This window comes from Poecilia formosa, unplaced genomic scaffold (genome assembly GCF_000485575.1).
Source record: "Poecilia formosa unplaced genomic scaffold, Poecilia_formosa-5.1.2 Scaffold253, whole genome shotgun sequence".
NCBI lineage: Eukaryota > Metazoa > Chordata > Actinopteri > Cyprinodontiformes > Poeciliidae > Poecilia > Poecilia formosa.
In genome coordinates this window covers 680,840-708,545 of record NW_006800192.1, presented here as the reverse complement: position 1 = coordinate 708,545, position 27,706 = coordinate 680,840, and the positions used below count along the sequence as shown (strand labels likewise).

The window sequence follows — 27,706 nt, the reverse complement described above, 5'->3', positions numbered from 1 at the left end:
AGACCTCAAGGCACATTACAGAGTAAAGTTAACTCAGTCCAATGATGCATTTCAACTGATCCTATACATTTCAAACTCTGCAGTCAACTTTAGTTTATCATTCCAATATCTAAGGAAACCCAAGAGATTGGTTCTAGTTATTCACTCGGTTCCGATTTCTAATTACTTTTGGATGGCGTCTCAAGCATTTGAACACTTATGAATCAATACCAGCACAGCTTAAAAGTAAAATAATGTTCTTCTTCTAGGAAATGGAATTGCCCAGAAGAGCAGCTCAGAGGTTCGAGCCTACACCGATTACCTTCATGTCATCGACAATCAGCAGACTCTGTTCGAACTGTCACACAGACTGGAGCCTCGTGCGTAGATGGGAGCTTTTTCTATTCTTCCCACTCTGCGGAATTGCCAAGGATCAACCGATCACTGTCTCAGCTTAGTGGCCAAGACTGGGGTCAGCAATCCTGGGAGGTATGCACGTTTCTGACTCAAACACACAAGATGGAGTAACTCAATCAGGAGGCTGTCACCAGAGACCTAAACAAGCGGTGAAAGACACACATGAGGAAGGCCGCAGAAACTGTTTGGATCCACTACCTACGTGACCGATTTCGTTCAACTATTACTCAACGGGAAAGCTGCAGCGCCAGCCTGCTGAACTGCAACAACAGCAGAAGCCTTGAGTGGCAGCCATTTATCAAGACGTCTTTATGGGGCCCAGAGCTGCTGCTGTTTTTATGAAGACCTGCAGATGGCAGAAGTTAGCAAGGGAAATTTTTCTTTTTCAGTGGCACACTGCAACAAATACTTCCAGTTGATTAATACTGCTCTGCTCTCAAGTGACTTTAAATTGCATTAATGCTCATGATTCATCTTTCATACCCCAACAAAATCAATGAAAACTTTACATACAGTGCTAAAATTAAAAAAAGGAGATTTCTGCATATTTCTCAGGATTAAAGGGGACCTATTATGTTTCCTATTAAAAGGAGTTAGAATAGGTCTATGGGCTGTAAAATAACATGTTCATTAAATTTCTTTCTCAAAATCACAGGAAAATGAGACTACACCCCCTCTGTTCTGCCTGTTATGAGCTCCTTTAAGAATGATCTGGTTAAGGCTGGATTTTCTTTTTTTTTTTTCAGTGTGTCTTGAACAAAAAATGTCTTTTTGTTCAAGACATTTTTCTTGAACAAAAATGTCTAAAAACTTTGGATAATAGTTCCCCTTTAGCATTTATTTAGAACCAACGCTAAAATTAAAAGTTAAAAAAAGTTTGGAAAGGAAAAATCCCCTGTAGCTCACAATCAGTGAAATCAAGAGATCTCAATCAAAGAAGAGAAGAAAAAAGCCGACAAACTAAATCAACAAACTGTGACTAAGTTTTAGGTCAAGTGAACTGAAGGTCCAACTTTTATTTTACCTGAATACAATCTATTAATATTTAGAGTTGCTCAGTGTCTCAGGAGAAAGTAGCTTCAAAGCTATTGTTGTACCCATTTTAATCTCTGGGAGGAACAAAACAAGGAGGTAGACCCAAGGTTTGAAACCAGCCTTGATTCATCTCCTGTTAGCACAAGAACAGGAAGAAGCGCCTTACTTGGTCCTTCCTGGATCTCTGCGAGTGTGTGGTTTCAACACCGTCTCTCGGCTTACCTGACAAGAGATCCAACGCACAAATACAGTACTTGTTAAAAGACCCTACAAGACCACCTTTCCAAAGTGTTGTGAGGACAAACCACATTACAGCGAAACATTCACATGAAAGCATAGGCTTTTACTTAGTGAACAATGACAAGAAAAAGCAGTTGACAAAACCAAATCTCCCAAAAGGTATACAAGACCTCTCTGACTCTGCTTGATTCATTGTAAGGTTTGGTCACAGTCTTGGGACTCCACTTCCCCAGATCATGAAGGGTAAAGAGTCATCTCCAGGAACATGAGAGCTAAATAAACTTGAACAGTTGATTTAAAAAAAAGTGGATTCTAATATATATATATATTTTTTTTCTTTTTTTTTTCTAAAAAGCAGTCCTTTATACTGACAGAGCGAACTTATCAAAACTTCTGTTATATTAAATCATGACTGAGGATGTTTTCACCTGACTATTTTTCTACAACATGTAATCATTCTGTTGAATAAAAAGAGACAGCAATTATTGTTTAAAATGAGAGCTAACCATGATTCCCCCCCCCGTCAAATGTTTTAAACTGGCAAGATTTGTGAGAGACTTTGACATGTACAGGCATTTAGAAATGTTTTTTTTTTACCATCCCAAAATCTATATTGTAAAAATTTAGAGATGACTTACAGGGCGTAAGAGGTTATCTTGAACAGACCTAAAGTCCAGTGCAGACTTTTAAAGCGACCTGAAGAAATGCAATGCAATATTAATTTGCGTAGCACATTTTAGCAAAAAGGCAATTCAAGGTTCTTTGCTTGATGAAAACAACTACTAAGAAACATTTAATTATCTTCAATGTCTTCAAGATCATCCAAATCCTCACGATAAAATGTCCTGTGTAAAGATTAAAATTAAGCTGTATTCCAGTTGTTGATCAATAGACTTAGCTATTAAAGCAGCACTCTAATAGTTCTCTCAAAGTTAAATATAAAATACAGCATAAAGTTTAAATGCAGCAGAATAAAATAGTTCCTGTGATAAGTGCTATTCACTAAATCTGTTTTAAAAATGAGTTTTAGATGCTTTTAGCACCTAATAAATGAGTTTTATACTTATAGATGTTTGATGAGTTGGCTAAAGATTAGGACAGACAGCAAGTTCCTCACACATAGGGCGTTTGCAAACACAACAATCTATTCTTGTAGTGAAATATTGCTACAGGAGAAAAGCTGTCCAGTTAACACACACAAAAATGTCTGGTTGAGATTGTAGATGTTATAACAATGATTGTTGAATATGTCATTTTAATATTCCAGTTGTACATTTTTTCAGTGCATCATCTTTCCTTACAGTACTTTTGTTATTGACGAGTTCCATTTATCAGAGAAAGCTTTACTCAGTGCAGGCTGTAGTAGTGTAGGAAGCTCAAGAATGTAAAGTATACTGTATTTTGCTATGTAGCTGCACTTTACTGCTCTGGAAAAAAAAAAAAAACATACCCCACGAAGTTGAATTGTTGACAATCAGTCAAAGGAGTCAGGAATTGGCATCAGCTTTTGGTTTGTGGTACCAGAAAAAAAACTAAGAAATTCATTGAAAACTAGTCAGATTTGCTTTAGCTAAGACAACAGAAGCTGCAGAGTTGCAGTAGACTGAAATTTACACAGAACTAGAAAGCAATAGCAAAAATGAAATGACAGCACTTCTGAATTAAAATTGTAAAATTTGTTTGTGTGCAATGTTCATTCTCATTGCAGTGTGCAAGTTTAAAGCATAGTAATGTGTTTTGCTGGGTAACTTTTACAACATCTGCTCAGTATATTTTAAGTTTCAAACCAGCGATCATTATGAGATAAATCTGCTTTATCATTTTCTAATTCAAAATTTTTATTCAACCATGTACAGTTGAGTATTTATATTGTGGATACATGCTCAAATGCTGCATATTGATATTTATTTAAGTCTTCATTTGTTCTACAGATTTAAAATTCATCATGCTTTTGTTTAATCCTTTTTGTACGCTGCTCTACGTACATGTCAAATGATGAACTGACCACCTCTGTCAACTGTGCATGCAATAAAACCTTTTCATGCACCGACCGAGATCCTGTGCCTGATTACTAATCACCAGATTTTTAAAGTTCTGACCTGCTGATGCACATTTTAGCAGATGTTGATTTCTCTGAGGACTAGAAATGTGAACAAAATGCTTTATGTCACTGAGATGGTAAAAATCCTCCTGGGTGTCAGAAAGAGGTGCTTATAGTTAAAAAAAAAACAACTAAAATTACAGCACATGCTCCGTAGTCCTTCACAAAACACAATATAGCTTACTGGTTTAAATAGTTTTTCTCCATGCCTGAAACTAAAGATGTGCACCAGATAAGAGATATTTTTTTATTCACATTCACCCATCCATTGTCTTATGTTTGCCAGAGATCAGATCACTGGGTTAATAGTTCCAGTGGGGGGGGACCTAGATGTCTGGCTCTCAGATGCCACCTTCCAGCTCATCAAATATAGACACTTAAGTGAGGCATAATTGAGAATTTAATAATAAAAATTAAAACTTAGAAATTGTGACATGAAAAGGAGCAAGGCACTTAAAGAGGAAACAGGACACAAAGATAGACAATCCACCACTGAGCAAAGACAAAGCAAGAACCTAAATAGCAGGGAAACAGGTGAAAGTGATGGATAAATACAGGTGAAGTCAATGGGCTTAATTACTGAGGCAGAGTAATTAAGCTCTCCTCCTCCCAGTGGAGGAGGAGGGAGAAAAAAAACAAAACATTTTTTAGACAATAAGGAGAATACATCAAAGCTAAAGAACATAGAAAATAATCAGACATACCAAAGAAAACCAAAACAATAAAAACACTTGAAGATTATGATGGTAATAATCTAATAAAACAACTTGATGACTTGATGCAATTAACTTGGTTTCTTTAGACAGGAGAAAAATTAGCTTGGAATATGCCTTAATACAGCATTTGTTGTTATTAATCTGTGAAACAAACAAGCACATTAAAGGGAAAAGTCAGAACCATCTGATACAACTTTTGAAAGCTTCATTCACAGGGTTACTGGTCGAATGCAAAATCCTCTTCCAGACAATTTCTCAGTTCATTTCAAAACTTCTTTAACTCATAATAATTAGGTTAATCCTGTTATTTCAAGTGATAAAAGTCTAAAAGTTTACAGTTTCTAAAAAATAAAAAGTTAAAAGTAAAAAAAAAAAAAAACTTCCAACTCCTACTTTTTTGATGGGGGGCGGAGGTGTGACCCAGATGCCCTCTCTGACTTTAACCAGGTGTCCTCTTTGGCCTTTAACATGACTTCTCCATGGCACGACCCCCCGCCGTGCCGGGGCCTCGCACCCTGCCATTTCCTCCCAAACACTGCAGGCACTGTATCATTTCCCTGTCACCAAATGACTGGCTAGCTGCTGCGGCGTGCTAATGAGAGGAAGAGAAGGCAGATGAGGAGAATCTGCAGGAAGACCGGCTCTTCATTTCCCTCTCCTGGAATACAATACACAGAATCAATCTTCCATCCTCCATTTATCTGTCTGGAGCCACTGAGGCTGCAGGGAGGAATTAAGAACAACACAACAGTTATTATCGTTGGAGAAAAATCTTATTGGAGAAAAAGGGCTGGTTTGACCTCCCCAACACCCCGAGAAACACCACTGTGATTCAGGGCTGCAATTTGAATCACATTTTCAATAATGTGGCCTCTGTTAACCCCGATGACATTAGGATCGTGAAGTTAGCAAATGGTTTATTCAAAGAGAATAAACGCGAACCGTTTCTTTAAGAGGTTCATTTCCTAGTTTTATGATTAATTTTGGTCTATACAACAATTCTAGTATATAATTCTAAAATTGGACTTTTCTGAAATGAACAGCGTTTTAAGCATTTATTTCTAAGTAATAAAACAGCAATCTGGAAATCTTCTCACTTTTCAATTAACCCCCATTAATTTGATAAGAACAAGATAGCATTTTTTGATATGATCATTCTCTCTATGCACTGAATCAAACTTAAAGGTTTTATTTAGATCTGAGTAGGTTAATCAGATGCAGACAGAGAGGAGAAGACAGATAAAGGATGGGTAATCTAATGTGTTGCTTTCTCATACAAAGCTATCAGTTCCTTTCAATAGGTTTTTGCAACAGGCTCGGCTGAATGAATTACACTAGTCTGTTAGTATTCTGCCTCCGCAGTACAAAAGGTCAATGTCAAATGCACCTCATTTAAAAGTCAATAGCGGCCATGCACATCATCTCCTGGGAATTTGGTCCGGGATCCCTCCAGACAGCATTGTGTATCATTCAGTTAGCAGAGGGCAGCCAGAGAGCTTTTTTTAATCTTGACCTTCTAATAAAATATGCTGCTCATCCAAAATTACATGGTCTAATATAGAGACATAAGCTCCCGACAAATCCCAGTCACACTCGAGGGAGATGAGGAGCAGCGGTGGACGCAGACACGACAGGCTCAACACTGGCTGGACACTAATCTATAACCTATGTAATTCCTAAAACATATCAAAATAAAACTATGAAACTAATGTGTCAGTGAAACACATACATGATACTAATACTGCTTGCATAATACATTTTCTTAAAAAAAACAAAAAACGAAACAAAAAACAAATTTAGCACATTTTTAAGATGCTCCCCCCTGACCTAATGACTTTCTCACACAGACAAGAGCAAAGCAACTCCAGCTACCACCCAGTGCGGTGGGGGCTCTTTGGTGCGGAGGTGCAAGGCCCAAACATATGTGGAGCCACGCTGTTTTGTGCGGTACACTGGACATTCAAAGGTGCTCCTGAGCTCCTGCTCCTCTGCAGGCACTGCTCTAACATACAGCACTGGCATGGCCGGGGTCAGCTCTCCAAGGAAGGCCTCAGAGATGATGCCTGATTCAATGTCCCAACGAGCCCCTGGGAGGACAGACATAGACATGTTCCTGCTCATCCCCACATACTGTAGGTCTAGTAAAGTATAATGAAAACGTAACCGAAGACAGTGGATATTTCCGGCTTATTGATTCTGACCTTCCATAAAGAGTCCGTGGATGTACGCTCCCTCTCTTGGAGGATGTCCAAAGTCCTCTTTCATCTTCTTTGTTACGTCAACAGTTAGAGTCATTTTGTCCAGGGGCCACTGATTCTTGCGCGCAATACTCTGCAGTACAGCTGACAAAGCACACCTCCACGTGTTATTTGTGTGAATTTTATAAAACATTTACTAGGTCTGCTATTACTACTACTCCCCTCCACTTTCAGTTAGAAAAATAAACATTCAAACTATTAAAATCATTGTTTAGGTTTCATGAACCCTAAATTCAAATAGTTCAAACTTCTACTCTAAGGTAGTATGTATTTCACTTTTAACTCCTCAACTACAACTCACACATCCACTTTCTTTTATTCAGTATATGTGTACCGTTTTCCTTCAACATGGTTTAGCTTAGTTTTTGAATCTCCTTCAGTTCAGGTCCTTCAGCAGCTACAAGGTAAATATGTTGTTATGAGTTAAAACTCACCAGTAAGGAATGATTGTGGGTTGAAGAGTCCTGACAGCCAAACAACTGCAGGCAAAACAAAGTCTTGAGTCCAACTGTCCAATTCATGACAGCTGCTCATTAGGTCATTCAACCTATAAAAAGTAACAAATTGTTTTGTAGTAAAATCGTGTAACCAGCAGTGTCATTATGTGATGAAACATTGTAGTTTAAAAGATGGGGATAAAAATATACCAATGTGCAAGTGTTTTAGTTGAGGGATAAGCCAGTCTAGTCCAAGAATCTGGAACGAAATCATTGAACAACGCAGACTGTAGTCTCTCCATACTGGAGGAGATGGTGAGTTCTCCCTGTGGAAAAGGGAAAACCCTTTGCTAAAACACAAATATACAATTTATATATAAACTGAAATGCTAGTGGGCAGTAAGCTGTACCTTCAGGCCAGCATCCAGCTCACTGAGGGACTTCTTTATTTCTGCTACCAGAAGATTCATGCGTTCACACTCCTGGAAGCACACTAAGACATAGGGGCTTCGCTCTGTTGTCTTTCCCATCATCTCTGAAACATTATATTCCTCAGGAAGCTTCTCCAGGATGTCTTCGATTATGGCCATCATCTGTAAAATGAAACCAAATCAGAAGGCACACATTACACAGTGCCTTGCCACCCTATTTATACCTCTTGAACATTTCACCGACCAAGATGTGGCCGTGAAACTGAAATGATAAAATAATCAAAAAGTATCCTCCCACTTCACTATTATGCACCATTCTATTTTAGCCTATCATCAATAGAAATTCCCTAAATGTATGTGGTTGTATCATGACCAAAATGTGAAAACGTGCAGAGGACGTTTGCATCTATCCAATCTCTACAGTTTTCTGTCAGAGTAAGTTTTGCGCATCCTCACCTTCTCGTCTGTACTCTCAGCGGCTTCGTCTCTACTGAATGAGTCTTGGTGCTGCAGTTCCCACAGAGATCTGAACATGTTTTCTGTGGTGGCAGTAAGGCACTCCAGCTCGGCATTCGGATGGAGGCCATACAACACGGGGTTCTCTGGGGGGAGGTTTTCATCGACATAAACATGGTAGCCTGCGTAGTCTAAAAAAGGAGGAGCCAGAAATCCTGGACACAGGAAGAGCTCTGCTTCAAACTATGAATTTGACAAAAAAAGAAGAAAACAGAAGAGTTCAGACTCAAGTTGTGTTTTTAGAACTTAATGTAGAGTGGATTTACAAACTGGACTGGAAAAATCTAAAAACCTGCTTTGTTTTGGAAAAAGTGATCATTCTGTGGAGAAATAATGAATAAGGACTACCGAGTTAGTAAGTTTAGATTACAACTGCCAACTTGAAGCATGAGCATGCAATGTGACTACAGGTATATTACAACCGAGACTCTACATGCAGTTCCGTTTTTCATCTCAAGAGGGCACTCTTTACTTGATCAATAGAAATACATTTCAACTTTTTATACATTGGCACTGCTGAAATCAACATCACAAAAGGTAAAAAAAAAAGAAAGAAATTAAAACGAATAAGTTGAAATATTTGCACATTTCACAGTTTAAAGTGACACAAAATGTGAAATTAAAAACAAACAGTTTTGTGTAAACTGGAACACCTACGGCTACAGTACAAAAAAAAAAAACAAACAAACAAAAAAACACACACACACAAAAAGGAAACTCCTGTTAGATCCAGGGTTTTAAAACATGAGATCTCTGGCTTTTAGAGGTAGGTAAGTAGGTGAATAGATTCCATACAACAACCCTTTATTTACTTGAAAGAGTTATCGTCTCAGGTCAACTCCAAGGCTAACTTACCATATTAGGATTTATGAATTCTTGCAGATATGTCTTGCAGAGTCTTCTGTCCCAGACATCAGTGATGTGCCCTCCATACATGATCTCTCCGAACAGATAGCGCAAGTCCTCCCAAGGCACCTGCATGGACTTTATCAGAGACATCAAAAGGAACGTGAAGAAAAAGGACATTAGAAAGTCCTCAAAGAAATAAAGAAAAACAACTTAAATATTCTGAGAACTGAAATACTTTGAACTTACTCCAAAGGCATTTATACAGAAATGGTATACGCTCTTTACGGTGCATGGCTTTTGGGTCTACTTATTTTGAACACAGCAATGAACCACGCTTTTTCTTTTTTGGCTTGCTCTTTGTTTAGCATATAATGACATGGTGGAATCTGTGTGCGGTTTTTCTACGCTTTGACTTCACTTAGGGGAGATTCAAATAAACTTAGAACCCGTCTTACCCCAAATCATTTATACATTAAAACCTTGTAATAGTACTTGCTTTTTACCATGACTCGATATATATATGTTTTTAGGTATTCCATTAACATTTGAAGGGTCAACTACCCTATAACATCCTAACTAGGCACCTTCAGCGCACATGGAGAAACACAACAAAAAGATGTTTCTTTACACAAACTGATGCGCTGTATGACAGCGTAGTCTCTGCCTCAGTGGGAGATTATGATCCCTGAGCGTGAAGGAGGAAGAACAGAACATGCAATTCATAACAAATTACAAAAGCTGTAGGTTCAGTATCATTTGTACCTGTATTGTTTTGCAAATTGCTTCCTTCATCAGCTCTAATTGCAGTGATCACTTATGTAGCGTTGTGAACTGTCACATTGGCTGCGTGTAATTACATTTAGGATAACGCTTCATTGCCCTCTTAATGAATCCTCTGTATACGCACATACAGGTTAGTGTTTGGTTAACGTAATGAAGGACATTCGTTTTTGGAGGGCAGAATACCTCGGAGATGTAATTGGTTATGACCGGAGTAATGGGAGTTCTAAGAGAAATGCATTAGGAGTTGTGAGGGGCGCAAATCTGAAAGAATGGATTTTTTGTCTTTGTGAAATAAAGCTAAATTATAGGTTGTGGGTTTGAAAAAAAGACAGTAATGAGCATTTTTTTTTTTTTTTTTTACAAATACCACCGCAACAAAAGACTTTAAAGAAATAATTGGAGATGCTTCAGAGTAATTCAGCATCCTTGTCTGACATTATTGTCGATAATAATACCATTATCCCTCTAAATTTGATCATTTAGGTAGTTGTAAAAACACATTAAAAGTTTTATTTAAAAAAAAAAAAAAAAAAGAAATGGAAAAAACTATTTTATTAGAGAATAATAAATACCTTTGAGTTGCCCTCCAGGTAGTTATATAAAATATGGGCAGAGATGGTGAGGTCTCCTGTGCTGAAGGGGTAGTTGTGGTTCCACCCTTGAGAGCCAAATTTTCTGCGCTCTGTTATGCAGGCGTGGAAGAAACAGAGGGAGAACAACATGGAGTTGAACTCTTGCTCTCTAGAGCACATATCCAAAGTATCCTGAGAAAAAAAACAGTCAGAAAAATAGATGTCAGGGAATGCATGTCAAAACACACCTGACTGTAAAACTATTTTCAGCACACCTGGTTGAAGTTGTTGAGGGCAGTGTGTAAACTGGGATTCAAGCCAGACGGGGGTTCGTTTGTGATTTTGATGGCGTTCTCCAGCATGCCTCTGGGGATCACATGCTGCTTGGGGTTCTGTGCTGGTTCTGCGGTGATGAAGACCCGGTAGCTGGGATGTCCATCCACTGCCGCTGTCTCCAGGAGAGCATCTAGCGAAGGCAGCCAGCGGACCACGAGGTGTACATTCTGAACAAAATAGAAAAATATTAAGAGGTTTTATTGCTAAATTTTAAATTTTGTTAGGTCAAATTAGTTAGAAAAAGATTTTCTGCGCTCTAGACTTGTTTAAAAGCCCTAACCAGTTCTCTTAGTTCACAGCTTCTCTCTAAAGTAGCCATTTGTGGAGCTGATCTAGCCAATTAGGGATTTTATTGAACCAAATTGAGTTTATTTCCCTTGTTCCGGGGATGAGATGATATCATTAGTGGCACAAGGAGGCTTAGAGTGCAGTCTTGTGTTGCTACAGCTTCTGGTGCAAAGAGTAAAAGGAACTTGTACCTGCAAAATGACCCAATGTCCCTGTTTGGAGGCGTTCCTGAGAACCCTCTCTGCTACCTCCTCCTGCCCCTTTCCCAGAGACACATTGTGTAAAGTTCCCCGGTCAATGGAAAATCCCAGCTTTAAACCTGCATTTTAAACAAATATATATTTTACAGTGTACGTCTAAATTAAAACGGATATGCAAGTAACAAATAAGAAGTGTGGTACCTAGTTTCTCAACATCTCTTAGTGGATCCATTCCAGGTGAGAGAATGAAGAACATGGAGGTTGAAGGAGTGCTATCCTCAAATAATTTTTCAAATTCCAGCCTTGTGCTCTCTGCATATTTATTTCCCATGCTTTCTCCCACAAATTTCCTATGAGAAAACATTAAGAGATGGATACCAATACACAGATATTGAAAATACATGTCCGCATTGCTTTGCAAAACTATTCATACCCCTTAAGCCTTTTCAGTGTTCAAGTGTTTGAGAATGTCTGTTCAGTAAAAGCTTATTTTTTTACACTTTTATAGACTAAAAGAGTTGTCAACTCTTTGAAAAACAACTGAAACTCTTATGGGAGAGTGAACATATTGTCCATTTGATTTAGGTCTTAACATTAATTAGGACATTTTAACACTTAACTTGCTTTGATTAAAATCACTACATTGTATCTTTGGCTGTGCATTGAGAGTTGTTATCCTGCTGGGATGTTTTTATGCTCAGAATGAGTCACAAACAAGTGAACTGTAAAGTAATTAAGGAACTTTTGAAGGGAACTGGAATGACTGCAGTTTATCAGAGTAAAGAGTAAAAAGGCACATGCATGCCACACTTTTAAGATTTTTAAACATTTGGAACTGTTGTATAATTTTGTTATATCACACAATTTTTGGTCTGTCACATAAAACTAAATTTAAATTCACTGAAATTTTCACTTGTAACATAAATAAACATCTCAGCAGTATCAATGTTTTTCCATGTAAGGTTGTTTAACTTTGGTTAGTTATTTACTTCACTGCATAGGTTAGCCTGTCAGGTCTGAGAGCTCTCAGGATGATGAGCTTCTGAAGGGGGCTCTTATTCTTCCAGTCCAGCGGGAGCTTTTCATTCTCAGGACAGCTGGATTCAACAATCTTCTTCCAGCGGTTTGCCGAGTTTTCCACATCTTTGTCGAGTCCACCGAATTCCTCCATTGCAGAGATTGTCTATATCAAAGTACATGACATATCCACCTCACTCTGCAGTGCAGCACAGCATTTAGTAAAATGTGACTCACAAAACGCAATTATTGTACCGTACCTTAATGGCCCCCCAGCTTTGTGGAGAGAGGAACGACACAGCACTGAAGTTTGTAGTTTGCACTGGGAAATGAAGCAGGAACTCAAATTCCTGGGGATCAATCAAACCCTGAGAGAGGAGAATCTAAAGGGGAGAACCAGTTCTAATAGTCAGACTTACAATATAAGTGATTCTGATATGTTTTTAGTAATTAACAAACATTAAAGAAATTCCCAAACGTTCTTAACTTTACAAGCTGAATTAAGTGTCAGTAAACATGAAAAAGCCAAGTGAAGGACAGCCTTCAAAGTTGGACAATTCCTATGAAGAAAACAGTTGCCGCAGAGACAGATAATTGCATTATGTTATAAGATCCAACCCCCTGTCAGAACCAACTCTCTGAGCAGCAGCCACAGAGCAAAGTGTGAGAGATAATCAATAGCCACGTATGGTATTGCTGACTGCTTTTAATTGAAGTTAATGTGGGGGCAGAAAAGTACTTTGATTGATGAGAGTGACAGCAGGCCCCACCTTTGAGGGCGGACCTGGGTCCCTCACCTGGAAGGCAGTGTGTGACAAGAAGGTTAACTTGTCTCTCTCAAACAGGCCCTGGCTGGTATACAGGAATACAGAATGGGTGATGGCCTCAGTGAGGGTGCGCACCCTGGTCCTCACATCCTTATCCCATTGTGCATGCTCCATTGCTTTGTTAAACACCAGGTTAAAGCCCTGGAATAAAACCACAGAAAACAAAATTATCATTAGCTACGGTCACTCGCATAATTAAATACTTGAACTTTTTCAGGTTGTCCATTACACCGCAAACTTCACCAATTTCATTAAGGTTTTTTTGTGATAATCCAATTCAAAGCACCAAAGAAGCAACAAAGGAACAAGAAACTGAAAGAAAGAAACTGGTTTTCAATTTTTTTTATTTTTTTTATTGTGAATACTAGTCTTTATAGTGTGATGTGCATTTCTGTCTACCTCAAATGATTCAACGTTTTGTCTCTACTATGTTTGCACAGCTAAAGACTGAATTCCTGCCAAATTTTCTTGGCAAAATCGCTCAAGTTCAGTAAAATTGGGTGGAAAGTATAAGTACACCTTATTATTAAGTTTTCCACAACTTTTGAATTTGATTTAGATTAGACAGGTTTTCATATTTCAAATGTGTCCCCTACCTGGTTTGTGGTAAACTACAAAAGACCAACAGATAGTAGCTCATAAATGTAAAATGGCAAAAAAAAAAAAAAAAAAACAGATTTTAAGTACTGAATTTACATTTTTGCAGCTGTAGTTGCAGTAAAATGTGGATTGAAAATATATTGATTCAAGTGGAATGAATAAAAAGTGTGTGTGTCAGTCTATCGCATAATATTTTTTTGAAATACATGAATATCAGTTTGGGTGTAATGTGACATAATATGAACAATTTCAAGTTGACATAAATACTTTTGCAAGGTGCAGTTCAGGCAAAGTAAAAATGTTTTTATGATGAAAATTCAAGACTAAAAGAGAAAAGGCAACATAAAGAAAAACAGAAAATTGGTAAAGAAAAAAAAAAGGAGTGTATTGTAAACATTGTTCCTCTGAGAGCACTCCGGGGGTGAAAGCTTCACCTTGAGAGAAAACTGGTACATGGGGTTAATCTTGCTGAGGTCATTGATGATAAAAAAGAGGAGTGCCGCTCTCTCAGCTGCTGGGCGGTATAGTTCTCGAGCCTCGTTGATCTTTGTCTCGTTCTCTCTGGCCTCCACCACCTGTGTGTTCCAATTGCACAAAATGAGCTATTAGGCTCTCAGTCATGCTCCAAAACCCTCCCATTACACATATGCCTAACTACACATCATTTACAGCTAATGCAATAAAATTAGCCACTTGCTGTAGTATGACATTTAATATTACCTAAGCAACCAAAAGAAAAAAGAAAAAATGCCACCAGAACCATTTTTGTGTAATAACTTGACCTTGGATTGAATGTGAGTTGCCATCCGCTTGGTGTTTTCAAGTTGCTCTACCAGAGAATTGTCGCTCAGAAAACTCCCATCGGCTGCAGACAAATGACTCAGTAGGTCATCTTCAAACTTCTTGAGCTCAATTTTGAAGTGGTTTTGGTGCATGGTGAGCTCCATCTTGGTAGATAAAAATTCAATTTCAAAGGTGTTTTTATAAACTAAAAACTTTCATGAAGACATAAGAAAAAATGCTTCAAATCACCAACATCTAACCAGGTTTACCTTTTGACTTTCCAGGTCAGGTCTCTCACTGGAGACTACCTGTCCCAGCAGCTGGTCCCCCAGGCCCTGAGGCGTCACCGTGAAGTTAATGAGGGTGGTCTCGGCCTGGAGCTCAGGAGGGAAGTGTGGATTGGCCAGCTTGGTGTGCAGAATGAGTTGAAAGTTCTTGTTGTACTCACATTCCTTATCCCCAATAAGAATACACCTAAATAACAAAAAAAGGAAAAAGGAAAATAATTGTCTAGATGTTTGTGATTTTGTCCTTAGCAAATTAAATGTACAAACTGAATAGAATAAAACAGACGATATATTTTGAAAAATTCAACCACAGTACAAAGAGTGCATCTTAAAACTAGAAATTTATACTAATTTCTAGTATCAATTTATTGGATTACTTGTAAATAAAATATGTTAAATATACAGCTGAAAAAGATCTGATATTCCAAGTGCTTATACAATAAAGTAAACTTTTTTCCTGACTGTCGCGCAAAGACCGTGGGAGGGTTATATGCCTAAAGATCACGTTTGCTATTTAAACTTAATTGAATAGCCATTTAGGGCTGGAACAATATATTGTTTTACAAGTCTCCTGATGCTACAATACCACAGAATGACAGCATTTTGGTCCCTCTGGTAAAAATACTTTAAAAATACATAACCAGCCATGCAATAAAAGACTAATAAAAAAAAGCAGAAACTAAAATTAACATCTCAAAGGCAAAAATAACTGCTTTAATAAGTGATGTAAAACATACAGTGATGTTGGCCTAATTTCAGTCAAAATAACATGAAAATACACTCTGAATGTCCTTTTGAGAAATCCCAAAACACATTATTACTGTGACATTTTGAAGACTGAAACAATACATGTTGATTCTACTATATGATATTAAATTATTTATGGCTTAGCCCCACCCCAGACCACAAGAACATGTAAACAAACAGATCAACCAAAGCAAGCTATACAGTATTTTCAACACTTTAGTTGGTTTCAGGGTCTCCTTAGGTTGGAGGAATTTGTATGTTTTCCAACAATACAGCTTAAATCTCATTTTATCTTATTCTTGTTAACCCAATAATGTACACCATTTAATCTTGTCTTATAAACTGATCCAACTGACAAAAATAAACTAAATTAAATAATAATTACACAAAAGCAAATTACTTCAAACTCGTAACATTGATGGCCCTCTAAACTAAGCCCATTTTAGCCTTATGCTTTCATGGCCTGCCAGTCCGAAATGATAACAGTTTTGTTTGCGTTATGTGCAAATATCCTTGCACAAATACAAGATATGATAACAGCACCAGCCAATACTTATCTACTCTTGTGTTTCAATTAAATTAGCGGTTGCTTGACGAACCTGGTGGCTTTTCATTTATCTCTAATTGCCCCTTGGATGTCAGGCAAGGCCCCAATTTTTATGGCAAAAGATCCTCATGGTGTAGGTATGGTTCAACTCTATATCTTCACAAGCCAGAATTAATGTACTATTGATAGAACCATTACTCCACCAAATTAAAGTCCTTGCTGATGGATTGGCTTGTAGTCTTCCGTCAGCCATGAAAGGAATAATTAGTATTCATTACTTCACACTCTACAACATTCCAATTATTAATGAACTTCAGCTGTGGAGCACTACCAGATCCATCATGGCTGACCCAGCAGGTTGTATTAATCATCGACAGAAACAAGTGTGTGGGTCATCTACAAGGAATAAACTTATTATCAGATTTAGTATGATAAATTGTTATGTCTGGACGGACAAGACTTCCCCCCCCCCAAAAAAAGGTTTAATGAATATCCACCAAAAAAAACCTCAATATTAATGCATAGGCATGGAGTGTGAGCATTTCAGAGAAGCAGAACATCATTACGTGGTATTTTCTATTCATGCTGTGGTTGTCTACACGATTGAATTTATTGTATTCCAGGAAAAGGGGTAACTGTTTTACGTCTCCAGCAACAATTTCAGCCTAACTTAAATTTGTGAAGACAAACCACAGCATTAGGAGATGCTTCTGAAGTCAGATTTGAACTCACGTGGTTTTTCTGCAAATCATTTTGGAGCAAAACCCTTTTGGGACGGTGTGAAACAACATGTAATAATAAATGTAATACAAAATAATAAACTCAACCCACTTTTGTTCTACTGTCCTTGTTCTACTGTCCAGACTAATTTTAAGTCTGCCGAATTTCTTATGAGCCGTGTGGCTCCAGTTTATAAGGGTAACTGTTACAATCTGGCCTATTTTCAAGAGCACACTGGTCTACGGAGTTAAGAAATCAAGCTAACCAATTTTTTTTTTGTAACTATCTAAAACTCCTTTCACAAACACTTGAAGGCAGGATTAAGGAACCTTTTCACTAACTATTGGACTTGTCAAGGTAGGTAGCGACAGGCCCAGATTGGCAGAATTTTAAAGGGGTGAACAGATTTCAAGGAGTGAGGGACTCATGTTGTGATAACTTAGGGTTTGTATGAGCAGCCAGCACCAGTCTTTAAAACTGCAGGCGTTGTGAGTAGTGCTGACGTCAATGCTGTACAACACCCTTTGCTGTCCGGCCCTGATAGCTGTATTTTTAGTATGCAAATGCTTAATCCTAAATTATTTTGATCAGTGTACAGAATTTCAATTTCAATATCCTTATAAGAATACTCATGAATTGTATCTGTACCTGAATAAAATTTATCCATGAGGACTCATTAGAGTGCTAACATATTCATAAGGAGATTACTGAAAGAATTCAGCAAAATGCCAGATGACCGAAGACTACCGATTCTAGTTTGTTACAATGAAGCTTTTTGTGAGAAACATAAGACCTCATACATAACCATGTTGTTCCTCAATTCAGCGTTTACCCTGAAGCTCATGTATTCAATATTCATCACACCTAAAAGAATGTAAACACACAAATATACATCTATCACCCATCTTGAGGGGGTCGATCAATAGCTTGACCTCAGGGGTTCAGAACACAAGCCGCAAATTCATTTATAATCTAAAGGGAAGCCATAATAATGCATTTAGTCATGTCTTACTGATGTTTTCTAGCGCTATTGTTTCAACTTTCTCGTATATTGACTTATTAAATGCACTGATTTCACTTTCTTTATCTCTAATGTGTCCCAGGACTGAAATGTTTCAGCACTAACCTTCCTCTTTTAATTGTTCTTTTTCCCAGAAGATTCTCCAGGACTGGGTCTACCTTTTCTGGGAGATTCTCTATCAGGACGGTTTCTCCACAGACAAGAGCTTGTTCAATAACTTCTATATATCTGCACCACAATAGAAAATCAAACGTGACATGAATGCTGTATTTTATATACTGTACATTTTTTCCTGATTTTTTTTTTTTTTTTACCCTTTCTGTCCCAGTCGCACCATCCTGAGCTCTGGCTTCAGTCGGTTTCTGATCCACTTGATGGCCTGCTGCTGTGGATCAATGATGAGTGGCCAACGCTCACTGGTGGTCAGGATGGCTGCATTTTCAGTAGACATTCTGTCATTTGGCAAGCCCTGGTTGTGCCAGGCTGCCACAGTGGCATCATCTGTAAGCATGAGGATCGGATCCAGGCCGTCTGTCAGGGGCACAGAGACCTGGAACAAAATCAGGGGATTGAGGTCACTTTGGTGGACTCTACTTCACATTGCTGGAGTTGTTTACAAAGCAAATATGTTTCTTCACAAACAACTGTAGAATTATACATATTGTATGAAACTGATTTTACCTTCTGTGACTGAAGGAAAGGTACCCAAGAATTTTTGAAAAGCTCCACACGATACTGGCTCGTAAAATAACCCAAATACGAGATGAAAGCTGAGGCGAGGAGGACGTCACCACAGAGAGTTTTTTGCTGTTTCTTGTACTGGATAATCGCTTGGGACCAGCGTTCCTTTTCTTCCTGTATGAGGTAAAAGAGATAGTTTTGAATTTTTGAAGTGGGGTTCTGTTAGGAGGTCATAAGCAACTAGTATCTAAAGTGTAGTAGATAACTTTCTTAAAGTCTCCCTTTAATATAACTCCAGATCAGTTAGGCTGAAGATAAACACTAGCCTGAGAAGGGCCAACATGTAAGTGGACTTCTACGCTTTATAACAGGTGTTAAACTCCAGTCCTCGAGAGCTTGTGTCCTGCAACTTTTAGATGTGTCTTTATGTCATAACACCCCAGTCAGCTAATTAGATCATTATTCTGTGAAAGTGGACTTTATGAGAAGATAATCCAGTCATTTATTAAGGTATGTTGGACTTGGGACACATCGAATAGTTACAGGACATCAGCCTTAAAGAACTGGACACTCCTGTTCTAAAACAACTGTGGTCTCTAAAACATCATAGAGGGTTATGCAAAAGTTATTTTGTAAACCTATAAGCCATTGTCACATTTGCTCTGGGAAGGTGCTTGCATGGAAAAATGATTACTTTGTCAGAAAATTTACGTCAGATATGTCACACCACGTGTCTATTATTTTAATCTGTGATGTGCATGTTATGTTAATGACTTGTTACAAAGTCTTTTTTCTTTCCTCTTTGGTAGTTAATCTCAGTAGAAACACAACCCACTTCCGTTCTGAGTGTGTTTTTCATACACGAATATCAATGGTCACATTTTGCCCTCAATTTACATTCCAAGTGTAATCATCAGTTCTGGTCCAAATACAATCCTGGTGCAATGTAAACAAAGGTTTAACACGTACTAAAGTAGATCTTCATCAGCCGCTATGTCACTTTCCTTTCTGTTTGATTGGTGGTGTGTTATATGAAGGAGGAAATGTACTTCAGCCTTGGCCCCTACTGGATTCCAGGGGTCTGCCACCTGTGGCTCTGGAGCCACACACCAGTCTTCCTTCGCTATTCATGATTTCTATTAAATTCTGTAGCACTGTGTTTCAAAATACAAACGCAGTCTAACAGAACGACTATGTTTTGCAGTTTTCATAGGTGTGTTGATGCAATATTTGCATATTTTCATATCAGACTAATAGAACAATGGAAATTTTATTACCTTTTAGTTTCACTTCAAAAACTGTGGACTACAGTATGATTTTAAAACTATTTCAATGTTTGTATATAAAAATTTTAAGTGAAAAAACAGCATCACTTGACTATCTGTGGCTCAAACTAAAAAGATTTCAGAATGCATCCAAAATTGAATGCATCAAACTGCAAATCTCTGAATAATATCTTACGAATTTTGTGTGGCGATTCTCTCTGCATCAATTCAGCATTTATTTAAACCTTCAATACTGTGACTGTGATGGCCCGCAGCAATAAATCAAGCATGGCATTTTCTTACAAGGGGCTGTGGATCTAGAATATGTCACATAATAAATTCTCAGACAGTTAAAAATCACTATAATTTTACTCTAATGTATTATGGATCGCCTGTAATATCACTCAGTCTGTGGTGAGACATTGTTAATTTCCAACAGCTGTTGAGGCTTTGAGGTAAGTTAATGATTAAATATAGACGGTCTGATTTATTAGTCTGAACACTATTGCTTCCAGGTCAATGCAATAAAGACAAAACATTTATCTTGATATGCTTAAAAGCCAAGATGTTCCATGCAAACAACATTTATTCTGTGGAATAAGAAAGTCGAATTTGTAAAATGGCCACTAAAATCACCATCTGTTATCTCACATTACCACAGAGGTTTTCAGAAAAAGAACATGAACAGGAAAAGTAAAGATTTTTATATATGATTTGTATAATGTGTAGAGTCATAGATTACAACTTCCTATTCACAGTTTATCAAAGCAAATCTGTGGAATACATTTTCTGTCCACACAAAATCTGTTCAATGTTCAGAAAAAAGTGTTATTTGTTTAGCCTTTTAGCCATTTCTCCCCCATTCTCCATTTTGGAAAATGCTCAAATAGCCAGTTGCCTGGTTCAACCATGCGTTTTCTCTGGACCAGCCCACTCTAACTACCTCACATGACCACAGGATGCTGCTGGACCAGGCTGTGAGATCTTCCTCTGCCTGTTCTGCTCATGCAACTGTCAAGGTTTCCTGCCAGGACATCACAACTTTCAGTCCAGATTACTAATGCAATTTGATTACCAGCATGTCCCCCAGTCAAATCTCAGTTAATCCGATGCCAGTTTTAGGTTCAGTGGCATGACCAAACTCCTAAGCGTCACATTGTTTACCATTAGGCCTTTGACGAGTTGGTTGGCCAGCTCTACGGTCTGGGTGGTTCGTGTCACCTCCTCCTGACAACTGATTTTCTCAGTTGTAGCTCTTTCAAACTGAGCTGTTAGGCTTTGGAGGTTGGCATCAAGATCCTGGGGGGAGGGGGAAGCAAATCCTGCACATGAGATACTACTTACAAGTACTTTTGTACTAATCAGCATTTCAATAAAAATAAAGAGATGATCAGCCACAAAAAATAAAGAAGCATGAAATGGTGGGCAGTCTCTAAGTAGTCTAACGGTATGAAGGTTTACTGTTGCAACGTTTTAACATCTTGATATGTGAGTCTGAGCTTGTCATATAGTTGGTACATGGATTTTATTACTAAAATTAATTAAGTTTTTGATGATATTCCTATTCAATGAGAAGTGCTTGTAATTAAGTATGCCAAAAACACTCACCGCCAGTTTTTTTTGAAGTACCAACAGTTTGGCTGTTTCCATTTCCAGCTCTGCATTAGCTTGTGATAATGCAGAGCGTTTTGGGATAACCTCACAATAAATCTAAACAGAAAAAAAATAATAATAAAAAATTCTGAATGATGCTTCCAACTTAGACAAAATCCACTGATAATAATTTTAAAATATTCTACGGCCATGTCAAACCTCATAGTATCTGACAATATTAATAGTCCAAGCACAAAGTCCAGCTGCAGCTGTAGATTTGGTCCAAACTAGATCAGGGTGGAAGTCTGGCTTTCTCAAATACTGTTGCTTCACTACAGTCAGGCAGGACTCAGGAATGTGCTCTTTGTCATATGACACCAGTGCATGTAGAAAATCATCCACCTGATGGATAAAAAAGGAGAATTAAATCAGTTTCCAAAGTTTAATGTAGAAATTGGAGAAACGACACTTGTTTGTTTATAAAATATTAACACATTTTAATCGGAAAAAGGCCAGTGAAATCATGTTGTTCATTTATGCGTCCACCAGCTTATCATGTGTGTAATGTTTGAGTGTCTATAATTAATTTTTAAACACACTTGCATAAACTGCAGTCATATGCAGAGAAGCAGTTGAACACACTAGTTCCACTGCTGGGTGTGTAAGCGTAATAATAGAGCCATTGAGCTACAATGTGAGCTTTGGAGAGCTGTTGGGCTGCACCTGGGTCAAGGACCTTTCATGAATTAGACTGACATTAATCAGGATGATGCGATTGAAATTGTCACTGCATAACCTTGCCCATGAAGGCCCGCGCCGCCTTCCAGCTCCGATCCTTAGGTACACGGCCATGAGGGGCCAGCAAGACCATGACAGCGGCTGCAACATTGGTTACTGCTGCTGGAGGGTTTGGAAAGGCCTTGAGCTCAGTAAGATTAACCTACAAAAAACAAATGACTGATATTCAAAAATCTGTTAAAAAATATTATATATATATACATATATTGTACTGTATTGAGGATGTAGTGGAACCTTATTGAGGGTGTTTAGAGCTTCCACTGCAGCTGTCAACAAGGGCTCTGCTTTAGTGAGGTCATTTTCACAATCCTTCCGTTTGACAGCAATTTCTGCCTGCATAACAGCAACCTGTGCAAAAGTAATCATTGCAACTAAATGATAACCTGTATGTATGGTGAATAGCATATGTCATGCCAAAAAAGTGTATAAACCAACACATGAGAGGTTCTCCAACCTTTTGTGCTTCCACATCTGCTGCCTCTCTCTTCTTGCTCGCTTTCTCTGTTTGCAACCCAATTTTTGTTAAAAGGGCTCCAATATTGTCATTTTTTAATGTAAGCTGAGACTCTTGCGATGCTAATTTTGCTTTCAGATTATCAACCTAAAACCAAAAAGAAATTACATGTATGAGAATAAAAAAAATAAATAAATAAAGCAATATCGCTTTTTAAAATGCCAAAATGAGCCAATGAGAGGACAAGTTGAAAGACCAGACCTGTGCAGCAGTGCTTTGGAGTTTCTGAAGGCCATTGTCAAGTCGGTTCATTTTGTGCTGAAGCTGAGCCCGGCTTTTCTCCAGAAGGTTTCTGTACAAGGTGATTTGCTGGAGAAAGCTCTTGGGGGTGGTGTAATTGTACCTCTTCTCATTTCGCAGGTATTTTTCACTTGCCTGGTTGACACTGTTGTGAACGTAGGCCATGAAAAGACTGATGGATTCCTGGACAGCAGGCTATAAAAATAAGTGGGGTTGAGGGGAGAACGGGGTGAGCTGGATTAAGTGGGGTTTAACACCCCCAACCTGATGGGCACTGAAATATTATCTTCATAAACTTTGAATTCATCTACAAGTTCTGCCATCTTACTTGGCTGGCCCTGACTTACTCAATCTGAAATTTAGGTGCAGCCAGCAGGAATGATTGGGCTTTGAGACCTCTGTGAAAATAATGTGTTTAAAGCCCTGACATGCTGCTTGTAAAACATGCACACTGTTTACATTATATCTGCTCCCCTCCAACTTTCTAAACAGCCGTGGTACCACATTTCAACTATGTATTCACGACGCACGTCCCCTATTAATCACAGAGTTAGCAATCAATTAAAGCTAAAACAAATGAGCAGAGAATATGAAGATCAAATCTAACCATAACTCACAAAAAGCCATTGTTAATGATCATAGATCTGTGAGATGAGAAAATCATTATTAATTAAGATCTGACATAATGCGTTTTGATAAAGCATGGTGGGTTGCTTTAAGATGCGAAGCAAGCTCATTGATTGGCCTCGTATAACAAATATTATGTATTTCTAACTTTTAATAAATGACTACTACATTTCTTAGACTCCTGCCTCCTAAACAAGATAAACAATCATTTATGACTTTAGTTTCAATGTTTCATGCACTGGCTTGTAGCAGCATTATAAATAAGCTCAATCTCATTCATATCAACACAAACCTCTAAGCACCCATCTCCTTTGGATTTTAGCTAAAGCAACCTTGTTATCAGTTCAGTGATTCAGCTCAGTGTCTAAATAACAACCATTGGACAGTTTTATGTTTTAGTTGATGCTGTTGTGTTTACAATTAAAAATGTATTTTAGCACTAAAAGTGCAACAACGTCTGAGCACCACAACTGCTATAAACATCATCATCACTCCCGAATATGACCATTCACACACAGATGTATACACAAACAGAGAAAGTTCACCGTCTGGCACATGTTCACCTACGTAATGAGACTTCCTGGTTGTGACAGCTGCGCCACCTTAGAGGGTCGTTATGTGCTTAATCAGTCTTCTCTCATTAACATAAATGACTATGGGTTGTGATCGTTACGGTGCTATGATGGAAAACAATGATATCCCTACGCTTACTGTGAGTCTCTGGGCATGTGTTCGGCAATTTGTCAGTACCTTGCTGCAGGACTAATGATGAAAGATCTATGGAAAACTTAATTCAGCTGTGCTGCAATAATTAGAAAATGTTCATTGAAATCTAAACCCTCCCTAAGTGTCAAAGTGCATGATAAACCTTGGCAAAACACCATATTGTCTATCTCCAATGCCTTGCAAAAATGATGACACTTTTTCACATTTTGTTAGACTACCATCACAGAACTTGCAATATTTTGGGGGATTTTAATTGATGGACAAATACAATGTAAATACAATGCACCTTTTGTTTTTAGATTTTGGCTTGAAAAATAAACAGAAACCATATCATTTTATTTTACTTTGGGCTCATCGAATGCATAAAATCCAAATAAATGACAAAAACGACACACATCATACAAATGTTAAAATGTATATTTTATAATATATTACATAATAGAAATTATATTTTCTAAAATAATTTAATTCCTAATTTAACTATTCAGGCTAAATGAAGAACAGATGGTGATATTAGATTAATGTAATCAATCAACGGGCTTACCTCAATTCCATCAATTTCATGGACGAACCTGTAGCTCACCGACTGCAGAGCCTCAGTTGTCCAAGGATGAAACCAGTCGATGGTTGTACAGTTAATGAGAGCCGGGAACCGACGGGCCCTGACACGCAGGGCGTTGCCAACAGGAGACATACACAGTACTACCTGGAAGCCAAAAATCCAAAAATCTGAAAATGTGTTTTACCAAGTTCCTATATAAAATACATAATGTAAATTACACTATGCACAGAAATCAAAATGAGGTCTGTACAAGTGGGATAACGCCCCTAGTCTCAAAGACTACAAGCAAGTTTTTGGTGTAAAAACAAAAAAAAAAGAAAAAGCTTTGGTGGAAGCCCTATTGAAAACCATTTCATCCTTTTTAAATCTGATTTATCTAGTTTTCTGTATTTGTTTTACACAGACTCTCAAAATATATTTTGCAATAGCTTTGCCATTAATTTTCCTGGCTAAAAACAGTCCTTGCAAGCAGATGTTTTAATGCATTGTTTTGATTTGCAGTGTCCTTTTAACTGTTTGCAAAAATCCTTACAGATTTTCTTAATTCTTAAACATCACACATAAAGCACTATTAAAGACACCATAATTTATATTCAGAATATCTTCACCGTGAGTTGTTGTTGCACTCGGTGTGTAAAGAATCTCCAGCAGTTCTCCTTGTCATCCAGTAGTCCGAGGCTGCGCACCTCTCTTCTCACACTTGACACAATGTGTTCAATCTCTTCCTCACAGAAGATCTCTGGACTTTCACCTAAATAGAAAAGAAAAAAAAAACTATAATGACAAACTGAAGAGTTCTGGCAATTATGATTATTAAGTTCCTATTTTAGAAAGAAAAATTAGAAAGACAAAAGATATCTGCTATTAAAACTGCACAAATGGCACGGATTTTGAATCTGACCTGATGAAAGTATGTTATTAACAATGACTAAAAACCGGTCATCAGGTATCTGTGCATCTGTCAGCAGCAAAGTCACACGATGATTCTTTACTCCAGCCTTTAGTAATAACCCAGCAAGGTCCGTCTGAAAAAAAAAAAAAAAAGAAATAAAGCCAAACTTCACAAGGAAAGGTTGTGATTATCAACCAAATGTGAAATCCACTGGAAAATTCAGGCTGTTCAATAACCCATCAGCTACAGTATGGATTCCATTTTTAAGTAATTAATGCTTAAAATGAAACATGTAAAGCATCAGTGAAATATTAAAACACTTGAAAGTGGCTCCTAACTGTATCTGACAAACATTTCTTGCTCCACTGAAGAAGCCGAATAACAATGAATTGCAGTAACAACCTGAAGCTGAGCAAAAAGAGTTAAATCAATAAGTTGCATTAAGAAAATAGAGCAGGGACTTTAATAAAACTGTTATTCAAGTAGTTTAATTATCAGTTGCATCTGAAAACCATGGCAAAAAAAAAAATGCATTTAAAGTATAATTGACATTACGTTGAGGTCCTGGATGCTGTAGCCCTTTCTCGGTGTGATTTGGAAGACTTCCACAGAAGACATGTAGGAAGCGAGGCGAGTCAGACTCTGCTTTCCGCTGCCCCCCACTCCCACCAGTAGGCCATGGCTCCTCGGAGCCTCCAGGATACGGCTGATGCGACAGCTGGTGACAATATAATCTTTTTTAAGTCATGTTATGCCACATTTATTATTAATTCCTACTATTACTTATTATTTCTATTATCATCCAATCATGTTTTATCAAGCTCATTATATTAATCACATACTGTAATAATAATAATAATAATAATAATAAGTCAAATGATGCTCACACATGTTGTATGGCATTTTCAAACAGCACAAGGTTCATAGTTGGATAGAGCTCATTGTAGCTTTTCAAGGCCTCACTGAGGATGGTCCGAAGCACAGACCAGTCATTGAAAGGGGCATAGGAATGACCTCTGTCCATGTTGGCAAAGTGGCAATAGAGTTGGGTCTGTTTGTCCACTTTTTTATCTTCCAGTCCCTGGAGAAGGACATAGGTGTAGTTTTTCCCTGTAAAGACTGCAATCTATAGGTAAAGAACTGAAGTTTATCGTATTTATCTTAATATGAATTGCACCTCAAAGCATTCATGCGCAGTCTCCATTTGGATCTTCTGGAAAAGCTGCAGGTCTTTCATGTCTACCAGTCTGTCTGAATACACTCTGCAGGACTCGTGCAGCCATAATGCCACCAGGTCAGCGCTGTCCCTCACGGTCTGTGGACCAGCTAAAAGGATACCCTAAACAACAAGAATAATCATGTCCATATCTTATCAAAAATTTTTAAGTCGAGCATAGTCTCAGCTTACTGTACACACTACCTGAAAGACGTTTGACATGTCTCGAAGGTTAAATATGTAGTGGAACTTGATTGCTGTGGGAACAAAACTCTGAACCATCTTGTCATGAAGAGTCATGAGAGCTCGAACAACAGCAGCAGCAGTTTTCTGGACCGACTGACTGAAAGCTCTTTGTTTTAAATGCCCACACAAGATCTGACCATAGATTGATGCCCGAGACTCTGGCGAAGGGAAGTTTACTGCAAACACTGAGAAATGTCTCTGTTGGGAACAAAAATACAGTAGAAATGAAGATGACATTATCTGTACATAACACATGTCAAATTATCACTGTAATAAATTCTCAAATTACCAAAGGAAAACTACTTTCTTAAGCAGATCTCTCTTAAAAAAGTGGTTTTACTCTAAAAATAATTTTTACTAGGATAAATGAAATACACATACGTACATATATGTTCAGTAAGAACATATGTAAAACAATCTAAAAAGTGAAGGTTGTTGATTAATTGAAATTAAATTGTTACAGTTGATTCTGGAATAGCATCAGATCTGAGAACTTATATCCTTTACCCTTTTCTCAGTTTCTTTTTGTCTTCGTTTTGTTTTTGTTTTTTTTGTTGTTTTTTTTTTTGTTCACAATTTAAACTTAATTTAAACATGTAGCGTTTAAATGTATGCTTTAAAATAAGATATAGAAGATCT

The 27,706-nt window shown here is 37.8% G+C and overlaps 2 protein-coding genes across 6 annotated transcripts in view; one reads left to right on the top strand and one right to left on the bottom strand.

The window, feature by feature from the left end:
• Window positions 1-3,722, top strand: part of LOC103150401 (rap guanine nucleotide exchange factor 5-like) — a 36,364-nt gene extending 32,642 nt beyond the window's left edge. For all 3 annotated transcript variants that reach the window (XM_016680681.1, XM_007570001.2, XM_007570002.2), the window contains one exon: window positions 249-3,722. In XM_016680681.1, the coding sequence (XP_016536167.1) occupies window positions 249-367 (119 nt within the window). In that variant the 3' untranslated portion in view covers window positions 368-3,722. The remainder of the gene's footprint in view (window positions 1-248) is intronic.
• The window catches only part of si:dkey-233k19.3 (dynein heavy chain 11, axonemal), a 51,043-nt gene that overhangs the window by 1,306 nt on the left and 22,031 nt on the right, over window positions 1-27,706 (bottom strand). For 2 of the 3 annotated variants that reach the window (XM_016680679.1, XM_016680680.1), the window contains 34 exons: window positions 27,026-27,265; window positions 26,783-26,944; window positions 26,493-26,686; window positions 26,161-26,323; window positions 25,615-25,738; window positions 25,322-25,464; window positions 24,696-24,857; window positions 22,760-22,993; window positions 22,499-22,645; window positions 22,279-22,392; window positions 22,043-22,186; window positions 21,466-21,648; window positions 21,262-21,363; window positions 20,818-20,952; window positions 18,389-18,562; window positions 18,022-18,257; window positions 17,813-17,935; window positions 14,655-14,859; window positions 14,385-14,549; window positions 14,037-14,177; window positions 12,973-13,143; window positions 12,436-12,558; window positions 12,148-12,341; window positions 11,360-11,508; window positions 11,150-11,277; window positions 10,610-10,837; window positions 10,335-10,526; window positions 8,986-9,114; window positions 8,071-8,313; window positions 7,594-7,776; window positions 7,394-7,509; window positions 7,181-7,293; window positions 6,690-6,830; window positions 2,257-6,575 (listed from right to left, as the gene is read on the bottom strand). In XM_016680679.1, the coding sequence (XP_016536165.1) occupies window positions 6,328-6,575; window positions 6,690-6,830; window positions 7,181-7,293; window positions 7,394-7,509; window positions 7,594-7,776; window positions 8,071-8,313; window positions 8,986-9,114; window positions 10,335-10,526; window positions 10,610-10,837; window positions 11,150-11,277; window positions 11,360-11,508; window positions 12,148-12,341; window positions 12,436-12,558; window positions 12,973-13,143; window positions 14,037-14,177; window positions 14,385-14,549; window positions 14,655-14,859; window positions 17,813-17,935; window positions 18,022-18,257; window positions 18,389-18,562; window positions 20,818-20,952; window positions 21,262-21,363; window positions 21,466-21,648; window positions 22,043-22,186; window positions 22,279-22,392; window positions 22,499-22,645; window positions 22,760-22,993; window positions 24,696-24,857; window positions 25,322-25,464; window positions 25,615-25,738; window positions 26,161-26,323; window positions 26,493-26,686; window positions 26,783-26,944; window positions 27,026-27,265 (5,649 nt within the window). In that variant the 3' untranslated portion in view covers window positions 2,257-6,327. Of the gene's footprint in view, window positions 1-1,178; window positions 6,576-6,689; window positions 6,831-7,180; window positions 7,294-7,393; window positions 7,510-7,593; window positions 7,777-8,070; window positions 8,314-8,985; window positions 9,115-10,334; window positions 10,527-10,609; window positions 10,838-11,149; window positions 11,278-11,359; window positions 11,509-12,147; window positions 12,342-12,435; window positions 12,559-12,972; window positions 13,144-14,036; window positions 14,178-14,384; window positions 14,550-14,654; window positions 14,860-17,812; window positions 17,936-18,021; window positions 18,258-18,388; window positions 18,563-20,817; window positions 20,953-21,261; window positions 21,364-21,465; window positions 21,649-22,042; window positions 22,187-22,278; window positions 22,393-22,498; window positions 22,646-22,759; window positions 22,994-24,695; window positions 24,858-25,321; window positions 25,465-25,614; window positions 25,739-26,160; window positions 26,324-26,492; window positions 26,687-26,782; window positions 26,945-27,025; window positions 27,266-27,706 lie in introns of those variants that run through there. The other variant, XR_001664484.1, reaches the window with a different exon arrangement.